Source organism: Meriones unguiculatus, chromosome 17 (assembly GCF_030254825.1).
Source record: "Meriones unguiculatus strain TT.TT164.6M chromosome 17, Bangor_MerUng_6.1, whole genome shotgun sequence".
Lineage (NCBI taxonomy): Eukaryota > Metazoa > Chordata > Mammalia > Rodentia > Muridae > Meriones > Meriones unguiculatus.
Genome location: NC_083364.1, coordinates 20,365,476 through 20,388,044, shown reverse-complemented (window position 1 = coordinate 20,388,044; position 22,569 = coordinate 20,365,476). Strand labels below are relative to the sequence as shown.

Below are 22,569 nucleotides of genomic sequence, written 5' to 3'. Positions count from 1 at the left end.
AGAAACCTACCTCATCAACCACCCTAAGCGACCTCTACGAATCTTTAAAATTCACCTGAAGGCACCCCCCCCACTTCCAGCCTGTTAGAACCCCAAAAAGCTTACAATTCAAATCTAATTCATCTAAGCTAATGTTCCCACAAGGAAAAAAACAAACAAACACCTTTATTGTACCTTACTATCAGTTTCATATAAATATATAAAAAGCGAGCAGCCCCTGTCCTCCCTTGGCCTCAAAGTCAAGATCTTTGAAGAACTCTTTCCTTCTATTCTTAAGCACTGGGTGAGTCTGATTGCCCAGAGAGGGTGCTGCCTTCCCCAAAGGTCACACAGCAAGTAAGGAGAGATGGATGACAGGGAAGGAGGGAGGAGCTAGATGGGCAGGCAGCCCCTCACTGGCTCCTTGGAGTCCTGGGGGGCCCGGGCCTCAGCTGCTGCGTGGGAGAACTGAAAGAAAGGACAGGAGGTTTGGTGGGCCTGCAGTCATGGGAGCAGACACAGCAGAGGCAAGATGACATGAGGTAAATGGTGAGGAGGCGAGGCCCCGGCCCCCCAGCGTCATGCAGAGCCAAGCAGAGGCGGCATGCTGCACAGCCCACCAGCCGGTGCCCCGGGGCTCCCAACCCCAAGTCCTGCCGAGCCATCACAGCCTGGCGTGTCTCCGGGCTGGCCGCTGTGTGCCAGGGTGTGCCGAGGCAGTCCCGGATGGCAGTGGCGGTCTGCGGCCGACACCCTGGCGTTCAGATGAGCCGCTCCTCCGGGGGCAGCTTGAGGTTGGGGGGTGGTGGAGCACGGGCACCCACCTGCTCCTCACTGCTGGGCCGGTAGGTGCCCTCTGTCTGCCGCTTCTCTCGGAGTTTCCGCACCAGCAGGAACAGCCCCACCGCTATGATGAGGGCCCCCAGGATGGAGAAGACCACGATGATGGCCACAGTGGCCTCTGGAGACTGTAGAGACGGGGACAGTGGTCAGGGGTGACCCACCTAAGACACCCACCGGGGGTCCTGTCACCCTGGCAGCTCTCCGGGGTTTCACAGCTGTCCTCATTCCAAGAAACAAACCCCCTCAGCTCCTCCCAAACTGGTACCTCTGCCCCACCCTTCCACACCTGCTCACTCCAGGCTACACAAGAGAGTATGGAGCTCCAGTCAGATACAATCTCTTGCTCGCCTGTCTTTTGTCTTTTGTGTTGTCTGTCTGTTCAGAGTCTTGTGTGACCCAGGCTGGCTTTACTATATAGCTAAGGATAACTCAGAGCTTCCTGCCTCCTGGTCCTCCACAGTGCTGGTCCTGAGAGGACAGGTGTGTGCCAGCACACCCAGCCTTTTCCTAGTCCAATGGTCTCATCTATACCCCAGGCTGGCCTTGAACTGTGGCAATCCTCCTACCTCAGCCTCCTGAGTGCTGGTGACAAGTGTGTATCACCAAGCCCACCAGGCAAGGCGAGGTGGGTGGCTGGTTTTCAGAGACGGGATCTCACAGTTGCCCTGGCTAGCCTGGAATTCAGTATGTAGACTGGGGTAACCTCTCTCCCTGAGTGTATGGACTACCACACCCAGCAAGACACAACACTCTGTGATACAGCCGTATATAGCGAGGTCCCGCTCCCTCTGTCTGGGATGCTAAGGGATCCCACTGCTGTGGCTTTGTGGGTTCAGGGCTTGCCCGGCCTAAGACCCTGGGTTTGACTGCCAGCCCCCCAAGTTTCCAGCATGATTGGTGCACACATGTCCACTCAGCAACTCGGATATAAAGGTGGAAGGATCAGGAATTCAGGGTCGTCTGGCTAGTTCGAGGCCAGCTTGAGCTACACCAGACCCCATTAAAAAAAAAAAAATCAGGGCTAGGGATGGAGTGTAACCCGATTGCTGAGCATAGGCCTAGCACACACGAGGCCTTAACAACATCTCTCTACTCGCCCCACTGCTCTGGTCTCTAACACACCCGCTCTTACCGACTGCACCCTCCCTACTCACCAGGCCCCCACTGGAACCGGAGTCCGGGGTCTGAGTCGTGCCATTTGTGAAAGAGTCCAGTGCTGTGGAACAGAGCGAGAGAAGAGAGCTCCATGCCATGGTCTTCACCAGGCGTCACTCACACACCACTCAGCCCGGCCTGGTGAACTCCTTCCAAGACTCCAGCTGGAGCTGGGACGGCAAGGGCGGCCAGGCCACCCACTTCACCCTCAGCCAGCAGGGGGTAATCCGGCCACCTAAGGCCACCTCTGTTAGCCCATTACACTAGCTGGCCTCCACCACCATCCCTCTGGCCCAGGGCCCTTAAGGACCTGGGCGGGGCGGATCCTTTCCCTGGAGTGTGTGACTCACTGGGCCCCCCCACCCGCAGGCTCCCGAAACTGGAACCGGAGAGACAGAGGGAAGGTCTGGCTGGGTCACACCTACGAAGGGCCAGCCCCGTCAGCTGGGCCTTCAGGCCTCCTTCAGGTCCCCTGGCGGCTTAAGACTCTCAACTATGCAGACTCAGGTGCCCGGGCCTCCCCTCCTCCACCTCCGGGCTTTGCCCACAACCCCCAGCTCCCAAATTCCACAAGACTTAAGGACTCAGGAATTCTGGGCTGCGGGTGCGGGGTTTACCTGACGGCAGAGCGCTTGCCCAGAGCGCAGGAAACCGTGGGTTCGAGTCCCACAGAGACGCAGAAAGAAAAAAAGAAAAGAAAAAGTTGGGAGGTGGGCTAGACTGTGGCTCAGCCCTGACGCTCTCGGACTCCTTCCCCGCACACATTCCAGTCCTCAGACCTCTCCCCCTCGCTGGCCCCACCTCGGCCCGCCCGGGACGGTACCTACTTGCTTGGCTCCAGGCGGCGGGCAGCACCGGCAGGCCCCCCGGGCCTGGGGTCGCCATGAGCTTGGGCGACGAGTTGGTGGCGCCAAAGACCGGCCTTCCCCGGGACGCCGATTCCTACCGCATCTTGGGTGGAACAGGGCACCTGCGCCCCGGGACCTGAGGACCAGACCGGGGAGAGGCCGCAGCGTGGGCCGGGGCCGGACGCGGTCAGGCCCCAGCGACGGGCAGCAGGTCGGAGTGCGCTCCCGCGCGCGGCGCCGAGGGTCAGAGATTAAAGATTAACTCCCGGCGCGCTCTCGGGCCAGGGGACGGACAGGCTGCGCCCCGCCTCCCTACCTGGCCCGGGGGTCCGAGAGGGGCGTCGGCAGCCCCGGCCCCGGGTGCCCAGCGTGAACACCGATCGCTGTCCTTCGCCCGGTCGCTCCGGATCCCACCAGCCCCGCCTGCTCACGTGACCCGGAAAGTTTAGTCACCCACCTAGGCGAGGAGCGCACTTCCGGCTTGTGCACCTGAGCCCGGGAGGGGCGGGGCCGGGGGCGGGGCCGCGCCGCGGGAGCACCTGCGCCGGGAGCACCTGCGCCCGGTGCCGCCGGGAGCCGCGCAGGGCGGAAGCCAGCGGGGTGAGAGCCGCCCGGCTGGGCTCCCTCTCCGCCCTGGCGAGCAGGCGGAGGGGCGTGGCGGCACGCCGGGAAGCGCACACCTGCAAGGGGCGGACCCGTCGGTGACACGGCCGAAGCCCCACCCGAGGTCAACCCCCGAGGTCAGCCCTGCGCCCTGAGCGCTCCGGAGGCTCGAGGCCAGCCTGAGCGAGAGCGCGTGGCTCAGGGCCCGAGCCCATGGCCAGGATCCCCTAGCGCAGACCCCTGCCTGGGAAGCCTCGGCGCCGGGTCCCACCCGGGACAGCTGGACACAGCGCCTGGGCTTGAGGAAGTCTCGCAGCCGCACTGAAGAACAGCCTCTAGCTCCGCCTGTCAGGGAGGCGTCTGCGGACAGGCCTGTTCGGGGCACCTTTATGAAGAAGCGGCTATGCCCGTGGCATCCACAGAGAACCTCTGGCAGAGGGGCAGGGCGGGACTCTCACCCGTTCACCCTACTCCTAGGGGCGCAGCCCGGGTGGAAGCCACATGACCTCTGAATGTACCTTTGGGTAAAAGGTGGTCATGAACCGGATATGATGGCGCTAGAGTTTCAGCCCCAGCAACTGGGAAGCTGGAGCAGAGCTGCTGCGGGTTCGAGACCAGCTAGGCTACCGAGCGGGACCTAGACTCAAAAGAACAGAAACGACAACAAATCACCATAGAGCGGAGGCTGGGGTTCGGGGCTGAAATGCCTGAGTGTGTACAAAGCCCTGCGACAACCGCTGTAGTGGATTAAGCCTCAGATCCCGCGGAAGCAGGTGCAGCTCTGTGAGCTCCAGAGCAGGCCGGTCCACACAGTGACTTCCGGGGCTGGAGAGACCTACCTAACCCAAAACCAAAACCCCGGCATAAATAAGCGAGGCTCCGCTCTGGCCCTGAGTGACTCGGGCGAGGATTTGAACCTCTGCCCCCTCCACTGCAGCGTGGGAAGGGCTGCCGCCACCTCCCCGCCTCCCAGGGCTTGGGCAGGGACGGTGCGGGCAGCGCTCTCAGGGTTAGCTATTCGTTATTCGCGGCCAAGCGGGCGCCCTTTCCCCCTGACGGTGAGACGCCAAACTGCACCCGAAACCTGTGGGCGGGACTTCAGCAGGTGCACCCGCCGTCCCCGGCGAGGCCCCGCCTCCAGAGCCCCGCCGCCGTCCGATCTTTATCCTGAGTGGCGCCAGGGACCCGAGCAGGGCTGCAGAAAGCTGCCTCCTGGGAGTCTCAACGGGGGCGCGGCCCCTTTAAGAACGCCCAGCGGGCTGAGGGCTGCGGGACGGGAGGCCGCGGCAGGTCAACCGGGAAGCCCCGCCCACGTGGAGCGGACGGGCGCAGCTCAGGCGGCTCTGACCAATAAGGATTTGACTTTGCAGCCGCGCCGCGCGTTGACCTTTCGTTTCTCCCTCCGAGTGTCACCAAGAAAAGGAGGCGCGCGGGTGAAATGGAGTGTTCCGGAGGGAGCGCGCCCCCCCCACGTCGATCTTCTGTTTCTGTCATCGACTGGGGAATCAGACTGGGAGCGGGCGGGCCATATTAAACTGGTTCAGAGTTCTAGTGTAGGCCTGGTAGAGGCAAAAACTCGAATTCCTGGTGAAGGTCCCTAGGAGAGGGAGGTCTAAATGAACGAGACTACAAATCCAGTCCCTGACAATTCCCTGCTAAAGCTATTTAAGAACAAAAGGTAAACTGAGGCAAGCAGAATACCGACGTGGTTGCCTTTCCTAACATCCCAGGAATGAGTCGTCAGATGTGCAGCCCCAGAACCTCCTAGAATCCTTCCCCACGCCCCCTGCTCCGCCCCCGGCCCCCTCCCCCCAGTAATGCGGGTCGGAGGAGGAGAAGCAAGTTCTGGTGCGGGCGGGGACGACTAGCGTTTATCACTTCCAGCAAGTGCAGGAGCTCGGGCCCCGCAGCGCAGAGGCTGCGGCGCGGGTGGTCGCGGGAGCTGGCCCTGTGGGGACCCCGGGGGGGAGGGGGAGCCGGAAAGCCCCCGCCGAGGCCGTCGCTGCGGGGCCTCCCCTCCCCCCCGGGCGGGCGCCATGCGGGGGGTCTCCGGCGACGCGGAGCGGCGGCAACGCTGGGGTCGCCTGTTCGAGGAGCTGGACAGCAACAAGGACGGCCGCGTGGACGTGCAGGAGTTGCGCCAGGGTCTGGCCAGGCTGGGAGGGGGCGATCCCGACCTTGCACAGCAGGTATCACGGGCAGCGACCACTGCTGCGGGACCCGCCCGCGCCGTCACCCGCGCCCCTGAACGCGTCGCTTGCAGCAGCCACATGCTACCTGTTGGTTGGACCCCCCCAAGCTCTGCCTGGGCTCCCCTCACCCTGTCTGCCCGCGGTCGGCCTAACGGCGTCCCGAGACAAGACTGCTAAGGCTCCAGGCCTGCAGCGGCTGCGGCTGCCAAGACCCAGAGTCCTCGTCTCCCCCCCACACACACACACACCCCGGGAGGTGGGGAGGATGGACCGCAGAGCGGGACGCTTTCCCCTCCACTGCCCGGAGACACACCCTCAGCTCCTCTGCCCACAGCCCGAGGGGTGACCGCTGCCACCTGCAGGGAGCAAAACTTCCCCACCCTGCTGGGCACCCACTGAGCCCCATGCCGGCGACCCTACCCTCTCATTTATATTCCCTGCCTGCTCTCCCGGACCTGGCCGGCGGCCCCAGTCTGCTCCAGCCAGGGATTCAGTCCATCCGAGGCCACCCTGTCCCCACTGGGGTCCAACGTATGCTCTTTGAGCTGCGGGTGCAGCTCAGTGGTAAAGCGTTTTCCTGGCATGTGCAAAGGCCCTGGGTTCCAGCCCTAGCGTGGGAGGTGGCGGTGGGGCGAGGCGAGACCCGGCCCTTCCTTTGTGTGCCCCTCACACCTGAGCCCCTAGCGGTGTCAGATCGATTGCATTTTTTGTTGACCTTGAGTTTAAGGTCCTACTTTTCAGGTGAGAATATAGAGGCCCGTGGCTATTGGCTTCCATCTGTTGGGCCCTGTAGGAACCAGGACTGATTCTAACAGCACCCTGCCCCCAGCCCCCGAGACTGCCAAGGAGACAGGGTTTTGTAAGAAAGAGCTGGGGGGGGGGGAAGTGTGGGCCACAAGGTGATGGGTGAAGAATCGGAGTTCAAGGTCATCCTCCAATCCAGAGAATTCGAGGCTAGCCTGGGCTATGTGAGACCCTGCCTCAAGAAAGTGCCCATGCTTTCCGAGTCCCAGTTCTATGACCTTGAGCTGCTTCTGTGACTTTGAAAAGTCCTCAGTCTGCCTACCAGGAAAACTGGGCAACACCGGACTCAGACTCTCACTGTGGCTTGGAGCATCTTGCTGAAAAGTGGGCCAAAGTCTCCTATCCCCCTTCCTTAGGGAGCCAGGGCTCTGAGTCCCTGAGGCTTGAGGCATATAGTAGCTGCCCCTCTCTCACACACACTGTGGGGGTGCGGTCTGCCAGAGTCCCCTGTGTCCCCTTTGTCTCCACTAGGACATCTCCTCCGAGGGGGACGCTGATCCAGATGGTGGCCTCAGCCTGGAGGAATTCTCTCACTACCTGCAGGAGCGGGAGCAGCGCCTTCTGCTCATGTTTCACAGCCTTGACCGGAACCAGGATGGTGAGATGCGCTCCAGGCTGGGGGCTGGGCGAATGGGTTAGAACCAGCAGCGCTGGGGAGAAGGGGAGGGCCGCTTCTGACTCATGGGCTATTTCGGGAGTTCTCAGGCCCAACTAGGTGATCTGAGCCTAAACAAGCCTATCCTACCTCCTGTCCCCTTGTAGCATAAGACCCCTCCCTCCACCCTTAGATGGTTTTTTTTGGACTACACAGTAGCATCAGAGACCCTCAAATACAAGTATCTTCTAGGTTCTTCAAGTCTTGATGATAGAGAGATGACTCAGGGGTAAAGGGCTCTCCACAACACTGCCTGCTCCTGACTTCAGCCCCTAGTTCCCATGAAGAAGCTGGGTACAGTGATCCATGCCTCTGTAGGCCCGTCTCTGGGGAGGGGGAAAGAAAACTGAACAAATAACCAAATATTTCTTTAGTCCAATGTAGCATAGGGACCTCTGTGATCACCCCTGAACTCATTCATTCCTGGAATAGAGGACTCCCCAGTATCACCCAATTCCAACTCCAAGCAGCCCTTACAACCTGTATGAAAATCCCTCCCCTTGCTGTGGGACACACCTTTGACCCCATTACACAGAAAGCAGAGGCAGGTGGATCTCTGAGGTCAAGGCCAGCCTGGTCTACAGAGCAAGTTCCAGGACAGCCAAACTATACAGAAAAAACCTATCTCTGCCCCTTTGGCAAGGAGTGGGGAAAATCTCTCCTGAGGCCAGGGAGCTGACTCAGTCAGAATAGGACCTGAGTTCAATACCCAGCATCTCTATTAAAAAAAAAAAAAAAAAGCCGGTGTGGTGGTGCGTGTGACCCCAGCAATGGGTGAGGTGGAGACGGAAGATCCTGGGGCTGGATGTCCAGCTGGCCTAGCTGAGTCAGTGAACGACGTTCACTGAGAGGCTCTGTCTCAAAAGAAAGATGGAGAGAGACTGGGGAAGACGCAGCCATCGGCCTCTGGCCTCCTGCTTCCTGTTTCCCAGTCCAGTCTTTGGTTTGGGTGTCTCCTGGGTTCCCCTCTTCAGGTCACATCGATGTGTCTGAGATTCAACAGAGCTTCCGAGCGCTGGGGATCTCCATCTCGCTGGAGCAGGCAGAGAAAATTCTACACAGGTGAGTCACTGGAGAGTCAGGCCAGTGGAACCCCCGCCCCCACCGCACCCTGACAGACAGCTCTGTCCTCTGAGCCCCAGACCAGGATCCGGGAGGGTGGAGGGGAAGAGCTGGACTTTGGAGTCAAACAGATCTTAGGTTAGTGGACTGATGTCCCTGTCTGGCCCTGGAAAGGGCTGGTCTGAAGGATTTACACAGCCGAGCCAGCAGAAGACTGTAACTAGATCAGACCTGAGGCCGGAACCTGTCATCCTAGCACTTGAAAGGTCAAGGCAAGAGAATTACCATGAGTTTAAGGCTAACTTGAACTACAGAATGAGGCTTGACTTAAAAAAAAAAAATCAAAAACCAGGCATGTGTAGCCTCACACATGGAAGCCCGCTCAGCAGGTCCTCGCTACTCAATCGTGATAAAGACAGTGTGATCCCCAAACCCATGCGGTTGGAAGGAGAGAGCAACCCAGAGAGTTGTCCACTGACCTCTACATGCAAGCCATGGCACGTGCGAGCACTCACACACACCCAAAACGTGAGAGTAGAGCCCCATCACTTAGCATCAAGGAGGCTGAGGCAGGAGGATGCCATGAGAGCCAAGCCAGCCTAGGCTATGGGGTAAATGCCTGACTCGGTGAAACAGGGCTGGAGAGAGAGGAGACACAGCAGTTAGGAGTGTGTGTTTGCTTCCCCACACCCAAGTCAAGGGACTCACCACTACCTGGAACTACCACTGCAGGGGATGGAATACCTGTGGCCTCACAGGCCACACACACACACACACTCACACATACACACACACACACACACTCACACACACACACACACTCACACATACACACACACACACACTCACACATACACACACACACACACACTCACACATACACACACACACTCACACACACACGCACACTCACACACACTTACACATACACACACACATTCACACACACATACACACACACTCTCTCTCACACACACACTCACACACACTCACACTTAAAAGTTTTTTTAAAGTTGTAAAACTCTTTAACCAGGTGGCACATGGCTGTCCTATCAGCACTCAGAAAGCTAAGGCAGCAGAATTGCCATGACTTTGAGGCCAGCCTGGTCTCCAGGGTAAGACCATGTCCAAAAAGGAAAAAAAAAAAAAAAAAAAAAGTAGAGCAGTCATAGGGATGTATGTGGTCCTAGCACTCAGGTACTGAGCTGGAGCTTTTACATGAATTCCAAGCCAGCTGGGACTACAGCATGGGACCCTGTCTCAAACAAACACATCAGTGCTGGAGAGGGGCGGTGAATTCTGTGCTCCCAAACCCATGAGGGTAGTGGCCCCCGCCCCCTCAGCCCGGATGCTGAGCCGTGCCCACCCTCCTCCAGCATGGACCGCGACGGCACCATGACCATTGACTGGCAGGAATGGCGAGACCACTTTCTGCTGCACTCTCTGGAGAATGTGGAGGACATCCTGTATTTCTGGAAGCATTCCACGGTAAGTCAGGCCCCACCCACAAGGCAGGGGCTCGCTCCAGCTTCCCGGGACCCGGAAGGTCTGGGCCGGGATTCTAGAAGTGTCCTCAGTGTCTGGGGGCTCAGTGAAGAAAGCTCTGTACCTCTACGGTTGTGTCTGGTGGTCAGGAGCCTGGTAGCCGCCTGATGACACTTCTGCTATCTGCTCAGAGACCTTTAGGCTTGCTTAGACTCTGGGGCCAGCTGGTAGGAACTGGGGTTCCAGGGGAGAAAATCCACCAATGGTGTTTCCACGCTCAATCCACGCAGCTGCTAGCTGCCGAGGGCTTGTTGCCTACTCCACCACTCCTGGGGCTGAGGGAGAGGTGTAGGCAGACATTGCATTTGGAGGGTCCAGAGGAGTCCACTGGGGATGGGGAGGGAGGCCAGCCCTTGCACAGAGGCGAGAATCACTAGGATCTGGTGGTGTCTGGAGGACACTTGTCTGTGGGGCCTGACAGGATCAGGTTTGCTTCTCCTGGGGAGATGTGAAGAAACATGTCCTCACCTCAGGTGAGGTGACCATCCTACCAAGGGCCACCTTGGTGAGCCCATGCATTTCTGAGCTCAGTTGCTGAGCACAGGGAGGGGTCACTTACACCCCTCGGTGACCCCAAACAGCTGCACCATGGCTGAACGCCACCCCATTGTGGGTGGCGACCGTTAGCCTCTGCCTCCTGTGTAGTCAGTGTTTTCCAGGATTCCTTGCAGCTAGGGTGAGGCAGTGATCAGACTTCCTGGTTAGGTTCTGAGACACCCCCCTCCCCCCGGCACACACACACACACACACACACTAGTGGGTGTCAACAGCTCCATTATCATAGACCCAGTTATCGCCAGATTGTTCTGCTCAGTTTGTTGCCATGGCTACCAGGCCAAGGTAATCGCTGCCTCAAAATGACAACGGGGTGATGATGCCAAGCTCAGAGGAAAAGCCATACTACAATCCTCTCGGGAAATCCGGAGACGTGCACCCCCAAAGAGCCACAGCTGGGTTCTAGGAGGGAGCACAGTCCGTGGGGAGTACCTAGGAGAGGACGTCAAGAGGAAGACTTTGGAAAAGACGCTTGTGGGAGGACTCCTGGGGGAAGACTCTTGGAGGATGATTTCTAGGGAAGATTCATCACAGAGGAGATGACTGTGAAAGCACATCCTTTGAAAGGATTCAGTGGTTCTTTGGTTGGGATCAGTGGATCCTGTCTGTGGTGGGATCTGGTAGATTCTTCACTAGGAATCAGCAGATTCTTTGGTGAGACTGGCTGTTTTGATAAGAATTGTGGTGGCTCCTTTGGTGAGATCAGGGGATTCTCTGGTGAAATTCAGTGGCCCCCTTTCTTAAGTTCCAGTGGATTCTTTTGGGAGCATGTCAAGGTAGGGTGTCTTGGGCTGGAGAGATGGCTCAGTGGTTGGGAGCACTGACTGCCCTTCCAGAAGACCCGGGTTCAACTCCCAGCAATCAAACGGCAGCTCACAACTATCTGTAACTCCAAGATCTGACTCAGGCAAAACACCAATACACATAAAATAAAAATAAATAAGTTTTTTTAAAAAAGAGACAAGAGTTTCTCTGTGTAGCCCTGGCTGTCCTGGAATTTGCTCTGTAGACCAGGCTGGCCTCGAACTCACAGAGATCTGCCTGCCTCTGCCACTTGCCCAAGTGCTGGGGTTAAAGGCGCGAGCCACTACCACCCACCTGAGTGGATTCTCTTTTTAAGTTACCTATTCTGTGTGGAGGGGCAAGCGTGTGGTGGTGGGAGGACAGCTTGGGGAAGTGTTTTCTCCTTCTATCGTATGTGTCGCAAATACTGAGCGCAGGTCCTCAGCGTGGCCCGCACACACCTTTGCCTAATGAGCCCCTCCGTGGGCTCTTTCGTGGGAGTTGGCGGCTCCTTTGATGGAATTAAGTGGGCTGAATGATTATTCTGGGGACTCAATGGAGCCTCTAATGTAGGGCTTCTCCACCTGTGGGTCGTGACCTGTTTGGCAGTCAAAGGACCCTGTCATAGGGGTCACAGATCCAATATTTACATTACCATTTATCACGGTAACAAACCCACAGTTTGGAAGCAGCAGTGAAAATAATTGCATGGTTTGGGGTCACCACAACAGGCGGAACTGTCTCGAAGGGTCGCAGGCTGAGGCCACTGCTTTCGTGGAACTCCGGGGAGCTCTCCCAGAGCCCTGGGCTCTCCCAGAAACACTGCTTTGGACAGATGTTTTAGTGGCCACAGTAAAGTGGTGGGATCCAGAAGGGATCTGCTCGGCCCTCCAAGCAAGGTCCTTTGGTGGACTCCGGGGCGTCCTGGGATTCGTAGAGGAGCATCCTCTGCTGGTACCTGACTGCAGCCCCACCCTCAGGTCCTGGACATCGGCGAATGCCTGACGGTGCCCGACGAGTTCTCCAAGCAAGAGAAACTCACAGGCACGTGGTGGAAGCAGCTGGTGGCAGGCGCGGTGGCAGGCGCCGTGTCCCGGACCGGCACAGCCCCTCTGGACCGTCTCAAGGTCTTCATGCAGGTGAGGGGACCTGAGGGGACCTACCCTTCCTTCAGGCCCCAGACCTAGGAGGGCATCGCAAGGTCACCTCCTCTCCCCGTTCAGGTCCACGCCTCAAAGTCCAACCGGCTCAACATCCTCGGGGGCCTGCGGAGCATGGTTCAGGAAGGGGGCATCCTATCCCTCTGGCGAGGCAACGGCATCAACGTGCTCAAGATCGCCCCTGAGTCGGCCATCAAGTTCATGGCTTACGAACAGGTAGGGCAGGTCCAAGAGCGAGTATATTCGGCTTGGGGAGGCAAAAACTAAGCACAAGGGCTCCCGGGCTTGACTTGGCGGGTCTCGGCACCACGCCCCCTCCTGGCCAGCTCTGTGGCAGCCGGAGAACAGCGTAATGGACAGCTTAATGATCCCCAAAGTTCATCCCCGAATGATCACTACACCCGGTCCCACCGCCATCCGTGTTCCACCCTCAGATCAAGCGGGCCATCCGGGGTCAGCAAGAGACGCTGCACGTCCAGGAGCGCTTCGTGGCTGGCTCCCTGGCCGGGGCCACAGCTCAGACCATCATCTACCCCATGGAGGTGAGAAGGATGGGGCGGAGGAAGACAGTCCCCACCCCCACCCCCACCCCCACCCCCGGTCCTCACTCACTGTGCGTAACCCTAACTGCCTGACTTGGGACCAGAAGCCTGTCTAGCTTGTCTGGGCATCTCGATTTGAGCTGTAACTTCTAGGGACTTGGTTAGAACTGGTTTGCACAGGAGTCATAGCAAACTGCAATCCGCGGGTGTGCCTGCCAAGGGCGCAGACAGCAGGCGTGGGCCACCACACCTGGTTTCTGTGGTGCCGGGATGGAAGCAGGGCTTTGTGCGCCCCAAAGGGGGCACTCTACCCACTCGGGCCCCGCTGGGCCCTCAGCACGGCTGTCTTCATGAGTAGCCACTTCTAGGTGACGTGCCTCCTGGGCATGACGATTCTGGAAGCAATTTTTCAAGGGGTTAACAGAGTTCTCACCCAGGTCCTGAAGACTCGGCTGACCCTACGCAGAACGGGCCAGTACAAGGGGCTCCTGGACTGCGCGAGACGGATCCTGGAGCGGGAAGGGCCCCGAGCCTTCTACCGCGGCTACCTGCCTAACGTGCTGGGCATTATCCCCTACGCGGGAATCGACCTGGCCGTCTACGAGGTCTGTGGATAACCACCCGCCCGCCCTTCTTCTTCTAGGGACTGGCCTAGGGCATTCCTGGCTAATTCAGTAGACTTCTTGTAGCCAGGAAGGGCAATTGTGGGCCTGGAAACTGTGATGGGCCTGAGAACCTTAGAGGGCCCCTCCAGACATCAGACCCCCATCTTCTCTCATTCAATGTTGTAAAAACCTTGTTTCTAGTTCCACATGGTGATGCATTTGGCATACAGGAACTTGGGGGGCTGACGTAGGACTGGGGTTCAAGGCAGTCCTGCACCAGGTAGTCAGTTTCAAGACAGCCTGGTCATGTCTTGCCTGGCAATGGTGGTACATGCCTTTAATCCCAGCACTAGGATGCTCCTTGCTAATTCAGTAGACTTTTTGCAGCTAGGCAGGACAGAGGCAGAGACAGAGTCAGGCATATCTCTGAGTTGGAAACTCATCTCCAGGACGAGTTTCAAGACAGCCATGGTTACACAGAGAAACTTGTCAAAGAAAGGAAGAATGGAAGGAAGGAAGGAAGGAAAGAAAGAAAGAAAGAAAGAAAGAAAAGAAAGAAATAATCCTGTTTAAGAAATTAACAACAGCCAAATAGACAAACAGGACTAAAGAGATGGCTCAGCCATTAAAAATGTTTGCTGCTTTGGCAGAGGACCTGGGTTCAGTTTTCAGCAGCATCAAGGTCTAACAACGCCTTGCAAGTCCAGCTCCAGGGAATCCATTGCCCTCTTCTGGTCTCCAAAGGCACTGCACTCACGTGGTGAGATACACTCAAACAGGCACACACATGTACACATATGTTAAAAAAAAAAATTAAACTACTTTTAGCCAGGTATGGAGGCTGGTGCCTGTTGTCCAAAACTCAGAAGACTGGGGCAGGCAGATTACCACAACTAGGCATGGTGGCGCATGCCTCTAATCCTATGCCTTGGGACAGAGGCAGGAGAATCTCTGTGAGCTCAAGGCCAGCCTGGGCCACTAAATGACTCTCTCTCTCTCTCTCTCTCTCTCTCTCTCTCCAAGAACAATAATAGACTCATTATTGGGGTGCTGGGGTAAAGCCAGGAGTTCACAATTGCCTTCTTGGAATTATGGAAGTGTTAGCATACTTTTAAAAGCTATTTTACTGACGGTTCTTACGCCTCTTTCTCTTTACTCCACCCAATCCCTTCCAACACCCCAACACCAGGTAGGAGAGAAAGAAGGTTAGTGAGGAGAGGAGGAACAGTTCTCTTTAGCTGGTTAGGGTCAGTGGGTTCCTTGGGGCAAGTCCAATCTTCCTTTCAAGATATCTTCAGGTTCTTCTTGTTGTCAAACTGCTACAACAGCAACCAGGAGCAGCTGCGGGGAGCCCCAGCCATCTTCTTTCTCAGAGCCCCCTTTCTCTCTCTAGGCTCTGGCCTTTATTCTCTCTTCAGAGTCCTGAGAATTAAACTCTCTGCAGCTGGCCAAGAGCCCCTCACAGAGCCCACACGAGGCAGAGTCTGCTGCTGTGGGCATCTGAATCAGCCCCATATCCCAGCCTGGGATTAAAACAAAAACATGTTTGCATAACGTAACTGAGGTTCTTAAGGACACCAAAACTTTCCACTGATGGAAGCTTTGGCGTTGTAGAAATTAGGGACCCCTCCAGCTCCTAGTATCAAGAACACAGTGTACAATGAGCCTCAGAGATGCTTATCTTCCCCAAAGCATGTGTGGAACCTGGCCTCATCTCTATACCAACAAACTCTTTCCTTTCTTTCTTTTCTTTCTTTTTTTTTTTTCAATTTTTCAGTTATTTTCAGATTTGATCACATATGGGTGTTTGCCTGCATGTGGTCCCCATGGAGCCCAGAAAAGGGTGCCAGGTCCCCTAGAACTGGAGTTACATACGGTTGGGAGCCTCCATGTGGGTGCTGGGCATTAAACCAGATCCTCTGCAAAAACAGCCAGTGCTCTAACCGCTGAGCTGGCTCTGAGGGCTGTCACCACCCCCAAGACAGATGTAGGCAGCCTTGGTTGGCCTCAGACTTGCCATGTAGCTGAGGAAGAGTTTGAGCTTCTGATCCTTTTTTTTTTTTTTCATTTTACAGCCCTCCCCCCACCCCTCCCTCTGACTCTCTTGACTGTACCTCCAGAGTGCTGGGTGATAGCTCTGTACTATCAGGCCCAGTTAATATGGCGCTGGGATGGCGCCCAGGCCTTCATGCTTCTTAGGAAGTGCTCCACCAACTGACTGAAACTCAGCTTTTGGGTTTGCGTGTGTGTATGTTTTGTTGTTGTTTTTGTTGTTTGTTTGTTTGTTTGTTTGTTTTTAAAGATGGCCCTCACTATGCAGCCCATGGTGTCCTGAATTCATGATAATCCCCCTGCCTCAGCTTCCTGAGTACTAACATTACAGGCATGTACCACTATCCCTGCCAACAGAATGTGTGTGTGTGTCTGTTATCTGTGTGTGTAAGGGTGTAAAGGCCAGAAAACAAACTCAGACATCATTCTTCAGATTCTGTCCACCTTATTTTTTGACACAGGATCTTGTCCTGAGACCTGGGGCTCATCAAGGAGGCTAGAGGGGTTCATTAGTGGCCCCAAGGAATCCTCCTGTCTCTGCCTTTCCAACAGTGTGGTTAAGGTGTACACAACCCTGCCTGGCCTTTGACATGGGTGATGGGGGTCAGACCCACGCCCTCGTGCTGACATGGGGTTTTCCATCTGTGCTTTCTCCGTAGCCCTGAGCAGCTCCTCTCATGTGTTCACGACTCTGTGTGGAGGTGTGCCACAGCCTCTGTGTGGAGGTCAGAGGGCACCTTTCAGAAGCCACTCCTCTCCTTTCACCACGTGGGTTCTAGTTATCAATTCTAGGTCGTCAGGCTTAGCTACCATCTCAACAGCTCTTAATAGCTCATCTGTATTCTCAGCGCCCATGTCCTGGCTTGCAACCACCCGTAACCCCAGTTCTAGGGGATCAGCCACCCTCTTCTGGCCTCTATAGGCACTGCATGCTTGTGGTGCCAGACATACATGGAGAGGAACACCCACATATATGAAATAAAAATAAAAAGAAATAAAAAGGAGGTGGTGGTGGCACTCACCCTTCACCCCAGAACTTGGGAAGCGGAGGCAAACAGATCTCCATGAGTTTTGAGTCCAGCCTGGTTCATGTAGCAAATTCTAGGCCAACCAGAGCTACAGAGAGAGCCTGGGGAGATGGCTGGGTTGTTAGGGTGCCTGCCACACAAGTGTGAGGACATGAGTTCTATCCAGAATCTACAAAAAACGTCAGGAAGAGCATCTGCCTCCCCAGGGCTGGGAGGGGGAAGCAGGAGGTCCCCGGGGCTCTCTGCCCGGTCAGTCAGTGAGCTCAGGTTCAGCGAGAGACCCTGTCTCCAAAGTAAGTCTGATGTCAACCTCTGGCCTCTACGTCCTCACGTAGGCATGCACCCCTGCACACGCATGCACCCCTGCACACACATGCACACACACACAAGCACACACTTACACCCCTAGAAAGTGAAAGGAAAGAGAAGGGGGAAAGGAAGAGAGGATGATCTTGGAAGAGCGTTCCAGAAAATGCCAGAGCTTTTGGCACATGGCTCACTCTCCCCCGCACCCCATTTCTTGTCTGCCAAGTAGGAACCGTGCAAATAGGCACTGTCTGTTGGATGAAATAGTCTGAGGTTGTTGGGGTTAAGGGGGGTAGAGACCAGAGGAAGGCAGGGGGTTGCTCGCTGACCCGCAGGGGCTGACCATCCTGCCAGCCTCTGAGAGTCTTCTCTCCTGGGCCTCCCCAGGGCCGCCCTTACAGATGCACAGGCTCATCTGACTTGTGTGTACACGCTGGGATCCGAACTCCGGCCCTCTAGCTCAGGAAATAATCTCTACCTGTGGAGGAGGCACCTACTCGGCCCCTTCTTTCCTATTTTAAATTTATTTGTTTACTTTCATTATACACAGTGTTTCTTTTTGTTGCCCGGGCTAACCACAAGCTCCTGGGCAGGGTCAATCCTCCTGCCTCAGCCTCCTGGGAAGCTAGATTGACAGGTGGTCACGGTCATTTCCAGCAGCCTGTGAGTGTCTCCAGAAGCTCAGGCACTCATCCTTTCACCCCACCATGAAGAGGCAGTGGCCAGAGGACCAGAGGTTCAGGGTCAGCCTCAGCTAGAGTAGGCGGAGACCCATCTGGGCTAGTGAGACTGCTTTTTGCTTTCTTTCTTTCTTTTCTTTTTCTTTCTTTCTTTCTTTTATTTTTTTTTTTTTTTTTTTTTTTGGCTTTTCAAGACAGGGTTTCTCTGTGTAGCCATGGCTATCCTGGCTCAAACTCAGAGATCTGCCTGCCTTTTCCAAGTGCTGTGGACAGTCGTTGTACAGAGGTCCCAGTCATGGGATGTGCACAGTACAAACTGCTCACAGAAGCCAAGCTGGGTAGCGCAAGCCTGTCATCCCAGCCCTGAGGAGGCTGGGAGTATGGCAGACTTGAAGGCCAGTATAGGCTACAGAGTAAGCGCCTGTCCGAAAATCAAAGTTTTCAAAGCAAGGGCGGTACCTCAAGTGGTGAAGCTGAGGGTGTGGCTCAGGGGTAAAGTCTCTGCTTACAATGCCCAGGAAGAGGCTTGGGGGTGTGGTCAGTGGCGTAGCCCCGCCCAGAATCCCCCATTTAGGGGCTGGGGCGTGGTCAGTGGCGGAGCCCCGCCTAGAGTCGCCCCCCACCCCCGTGAGAGGCTGAGGGCGTGGCACCTGACCCGTAGGGAAGACCAACTACATCTAATGTAATCCCAGCAATGGTGGTACACAGAGCTGGCGGCAAGGTCTTCGACACAGGGTCTTCCCATCTGCAACTCTGAACCCACCCGCTCCTCTCTCTTCTAGACCCTGAAGAATCGCTGGCTTCATCAGTACAGCCACGAATCGGCAAACCCAGGCATCCTCGTGCTCCTGGCCTGTGGCACCATCTCCAGCACCTGCGGCCAGATTGCCAGCTACCCCCTGGCACTGGTTCGGACCCGAATGCAGGCGCAAGGTGAGAGGCCTGGGCGGGAGGCTGGGGTAGCGAAGCCTGACACTCAGGGTCCCCTCACTCTGCACAGGCGGAGCCCTGGGCCGGGATCCTCGTAGGTTTGGGTAGCCGTAGTAGCCTTTGCTCTTGTCTGGGCTTCCTTTTCCCCAGCAATGACACTGAAGAGCGAGGCTTTTGCGTTACTGGGCGAGGGATACAGGGAAGTACAGCAGATGGGCCTGCCAGTAACTTGAGCTCTTGCAAACCGGGTGAAAACAAGGGAGTGGGGGGTGCCGGCATGAGCCAAGGTCAAGGAAGGGCAGTCCCTTGTTTCTTTAATTTTCTTTCTTTCTTCATTTATTTATTTTATGAGATAGGATCTCACTATGTAACCCAGGCTGGCCTCAAACTTGGAGAGATCTGCCTGCCTCTGGACCCAAATGCTGGGGTTAGAGGCGTGGCCACCAGGCTGGCTGTATTATTGTTATTTTTAGACAAAGTCACACTGCGCGGCCCTAGCTGGCCTGGAATACAGAGCTAACCACTGGCCTCTGCCTCCAAAAGCCAGCACCCTGTGCCCAGCCTTACAGACAGCCAACTTGCTGTGTTCTGCTTTGATTTCAAGGGGTTTCAAAATTTTTTAAGATTTATTTTTGCACATGTGCATGCATGTTTGCGTGTCTATGTGTGTGTGTCTACGTGTGTAAGAGAGAGAGAGAGAGAGAGACGCACAGAGGCTTGACAAACCCTGTAAAGGTCCAGTTACTGAGTTCTGTGGTGGCCAGAAACTGAACTCTGGTCTTCTGGAAGAGCAGAGGACTCTCTCCCACTGAGCCATCCCTCCAGCCCTTGATTTCAGTTTTGTTGTTTGTTTTTTTTTAAACAGAGGATTAAGCCTGGCAACACACACTTATAATCCCAGCACTCAGGAGGCAGAGGCAGGCGGATCTCTATGAGTTCGAGGCCAGCCTGGTCTACAGAGTGAGTCCAGGACAGCCAGGGCTACACAGAGAAACCCTGTCTCAATTAAAAAAAAAAAAAAAGACAGGATTGCTATGTACTAGCTGGGCTGGAACTCAGGGCAATCCTCCTGCCTCAGTTTTCCCACTGTTGTTTCCCTCCGTATGGGTTGTTTTCCCATTCTGTTACCCCTGAGTCTGTTTTTGTGAACCTTAGTTCCTGGACTTTTGCTGGAGAAACTCTCGGTGAATGGCATAAATGTACCCTCTACCTTCATGGCCTTCATCCCCTGGGAAGCAGGAAACGGGCCACAGAGATCATCTCATGGTCAAGTGCTGATTTAGGATTGAGGAGAGGGGAGGCAGGGGTACACACAGGGCTCCCCCAAGAGTTGACTTTGGGATAGAGGCCCGGCCTGGGGGATGAGCAGAAGAAAACCCTGGAGAGAAGGAGAGAATTCACTCTAAGGAAGCAGGAATTTCCTCTTGTCATATGCAGACACACGTACGTACACTCACACACACGTACACTCTTACACACAGACACAGATATGCACTCTCACACGTGCACATACAAATTTCTTGCCTGCGTATGCATACTCACACTGGCACATGTACACACACATGTATGTACTCTCACATATGCACAAACCTGGTGGCTCCCTCCATCCCTAAGCCTGGCAGTTCCCAGGCCCACAGACCTGAGTCTTGTAGATCCCACGGTTCCTCTATCTCTCCCTCCTGCCTCCTGTGGACATGCCCAGCCCGGGGTGGAGCAGGAGGGGAAAATGAGAGGGGCAAGCGTTGCTCTTACCTGGCCCTCACCCCCCAACAGCCTCCGTTGAGGGCGGCCCCCAAGTGTCCATGGTGAGTCTGCTGCGGCACATCCTATCCCAGGAGGGTGTCTGGGGCCTCTACCGGGGCATTGCCCCCAACTTCATGAAGGTCATTCCAGCCGTGAGCATCTCCTACGTGGTCTACGAGAACATGAAGCAGGCTCTTGGGGTCACATCCAGGTGAGGGACTGGGAGCCTGTCCCCACAAGATTCCCTCATCTTCATCACGGCATCCCCAGGCTGATGTCTTCAACAACCAGAGACTGATGGCCTGACCGGTGGATGCTACTCCCCACCCCAAGCTGCTGGATCCCAGCACCCAAATCCCAGATCCTTGCCCTGTGCCCCATCATTGTACCATGGGACCCCACACTTTAGCCACGGGACCCCAGGACTGGATCCTTGACTTCACAAGCAAACCACAAAAGCTGGCCCACACCCATCAGCAGTCTGACACTTGAAATGCAAAACTAACCCACACCCTGGCCCTGAACCCCAAGCTCCTTGATTCTGCTCATCTGCACCCCAAAGCTGGATCCTGCCCTGTGCTGGGCCGCCCTGTGCAGCAGCAGGTGGTCCCAGTGCCCCAAGCATGGGGGCACACATTCATGCACCCCAACGTCCACACCTCAGACCCCCTCAGGACCAGACCCGGGGACCTAAGGCCACATTGGACCTCAACTCCCCAACCTGCCTCACAGTCCAGCCACTGGATTCTAGAAGCCAAGAATGCTCAGCCACAGGGTCCTGACAGGGGAGACCTGTGTCCTGCTGCTGGGTCCCTAGATCCCGGGATCCCAGATTCCTCACCCCAAGCAGTTCATCTTCCTCAGTTCGGGGTTCCATTTCCTTCCCGCCTGACTGCTGGGTCTGCGCTTGAAGCACCACTCTCAGTCTCATCACTGGATCCCAGAGTCCGGAGTTCCAGCCCGCTGGCTTCCGGCTCCTGGAGGCACAGGTGTGAGAGCTCTGGGGTGCCTCTGGTGGATGCCACCTGCCACAGCTGCTAAATCTCAGATCCTAGACTCCTTCAACACGCCCCCTGGATACCGTAACAGGCCAAGCTATCCCAGAAACCACCAGGTCCCAAAGCCTTTGCTCCTGCGCCCCTAATGCCACTCCTCAAGACTAGATCCCAACAACCCAATGAGAGCATCTTAGATCCCACAGGCACCACAAATCCGAGGCGCCCCCTGGAGTGGACCCCCACTGCATGAAAGCATTACCATCCAAGGAGCCCTCGTGAAGCCCAGACCCCAGACCAGTGTCTTCCCACCAGGCAGTAAGAGATGGGGTTGATGTTCAATGCCGCACCCCATGCGAATGGATCTCACCTCAGCTGGGACACACCTCCCCTCCCCCACCCAGGGAAACCACTCCCCCAGATCACCTCCCCCTCTGTCCCCGACTCTCTGCAATGTCTTCCACATTCCAGGCTAGAGGCTCCTGGGGGCCCAGGACCTCTGGGAGGGTCCAGGCTGCTTGTCCATGGGCTGGAGCTGCTTGTCCAGGTGAAGCTAGGACACAACCAAGGGAGCCTTCTGCGTCCCAGCACTGCCAGCCCCATCGGGCCTCAGCAAGCCACAATCGAGGACCAATACGCACATCCTTCTGAAACCCAGCATCCAATATGCAAAATTATACGTCCCCGAACTGACTCGGGGTCTATTTTTCTACGAGGCAGAGAACAAAGTCCTCTGGCTCCCGCCACATTCCCACACCTCCCACACGTCAGCGTTGGGTTCTCAGCTAAGAACCGGGGGTGCCCTGTTTGACTCCCCAGTCTTTGGGTGACATCAAAGGTCTGTGAAGGGAGACTGGGATGTTGGGGGACAGGAGGACCCCACCATGGCTTCCACCTCTCCCTCCAACCTACACCAAGTCCCACCTCCCCGCCCGTGTGTGTCATTTCAAGGAAAAGGAATAAATTTTCTAAGCTCTTTCATTGCTGCTTTTCAGTTTTTTTAAATTTGTGTTTATTCCTTTGAGTGAAGGACATACGGAAGTCAGAAGAAAACTGGTGGGAGCCCTCTCCTTAACAATGTGGGTCCTGGGGATCAAACTCATGTGGTCAGGCTTGGTGCGAGTGCCTTTACCTGCTGAGCCATCTCACTGACCTCACTGTAGTTTTGTGACTTTTAAAAGATTGTGAAAAGGGGGTGGGGGAGTGTCCCTGTGAAACCACACTGAGGTACTCCCAAGGAAGTAAGATGAGACACGGGTTTCTGTGTGTCTGTCTCTATATCTGCCTGTCTCTGTCTCTCTCTCATATGCACACACACCCTACTTCCTTCATCTCTCTCCCATACCTCTCTCCCTCTCACCTTTTATCTTTCTCACCCTCTCTTCTTCCTACCTGCCTTTCTCCATCCACTACCCTCCCATCCTGCCTCCCTCCTCTCTCCCCTCCTCCTTCTTTCCTTCCTCCCTTCTGACCTTCCATCACCCCCTCCCCCTCTCTTTGCTCT

The 22,569-nt window shown here is 56.0% G+C and overlaps 2 protein-coding genes across 7 annotated transcripts; one reads left to right on the top strand and one right to left on the bottom strand.

Moving 5' to 3' along the window:
- Positions 1-134: 134 nt before the first annotated feature.
- Positions 135-4,642, bottom strand: Crb3 (crumbs cell polarity complex component 3). 6 transcript variants are annotated; one of them, XM_060371326.1, is made up of 7 exons: positions 4,513-4,642; positions 3,947-4,065; positions 3,283-3,505; positions 2,805-2,961; positions 1,977-2,038; positions 804-947; positions 135-447 (listed from the first exon to the last, which is right to left on the bottom strand). In XM_060371326.1, exons 4-7 carry the CDS (start codon positions 2,860-2,862, stop codon positions 373-375), a joined length of 339 nt encoding a protein of 112 aa, XP_060227309.1. In that variant the 5' UTR covers positions 2,863-2,961; positions 3,283-3,505; positions 3,947-4,065; positions 4,513-4,642; the 3' UTR covers positions 135-372. The 6 variants fall into 6 exon arrangements, with proteins under 6 accessions (XP_060227309.1, XP_060227308.1, XP_021488655.1 ...); XM_060371325.1 differs by lacking the exon at positions 4,513-4,642 and adding an exon at positions 4,268-4,392; XM_021632980.2 differs by lacking the exons at positions 3,283-3,505; positions 4,513-4,642 and adding an exon at positions 4,268-4,392.
- A 619-nt stretch (positions 4,643-5,261) lies between these two features.
- On the top strand, positions 5,262-22,046 carry Slc25a23 (solute carrier family 25 member 23). The gene is made up of 10 exons (XM_021632977.2): positions 5,262-5,617; positions 6,896-7,022; positions 8,054-8,141; positions 9,518-9,629; positions 12,005-12,163; positions 12,248-12,400; positions 12,619-12,726; positions 13,164-13,331; positions 18,180-18,330; positions 20,101-22,046. Exons 1-10 carry the CDS (start codon positions 5,465-5,467, stop codon positions 20,283-20,285), a joined length of 1,404 nt encoding a protein of 467 aa, XP_021488652.1. The 5' UTR covers positions 5,262-5,464; the 3' UTR covers positions 20,286-22,046.
- Positions 22,047-22,569: the final 523 nt, after the last annotated feature.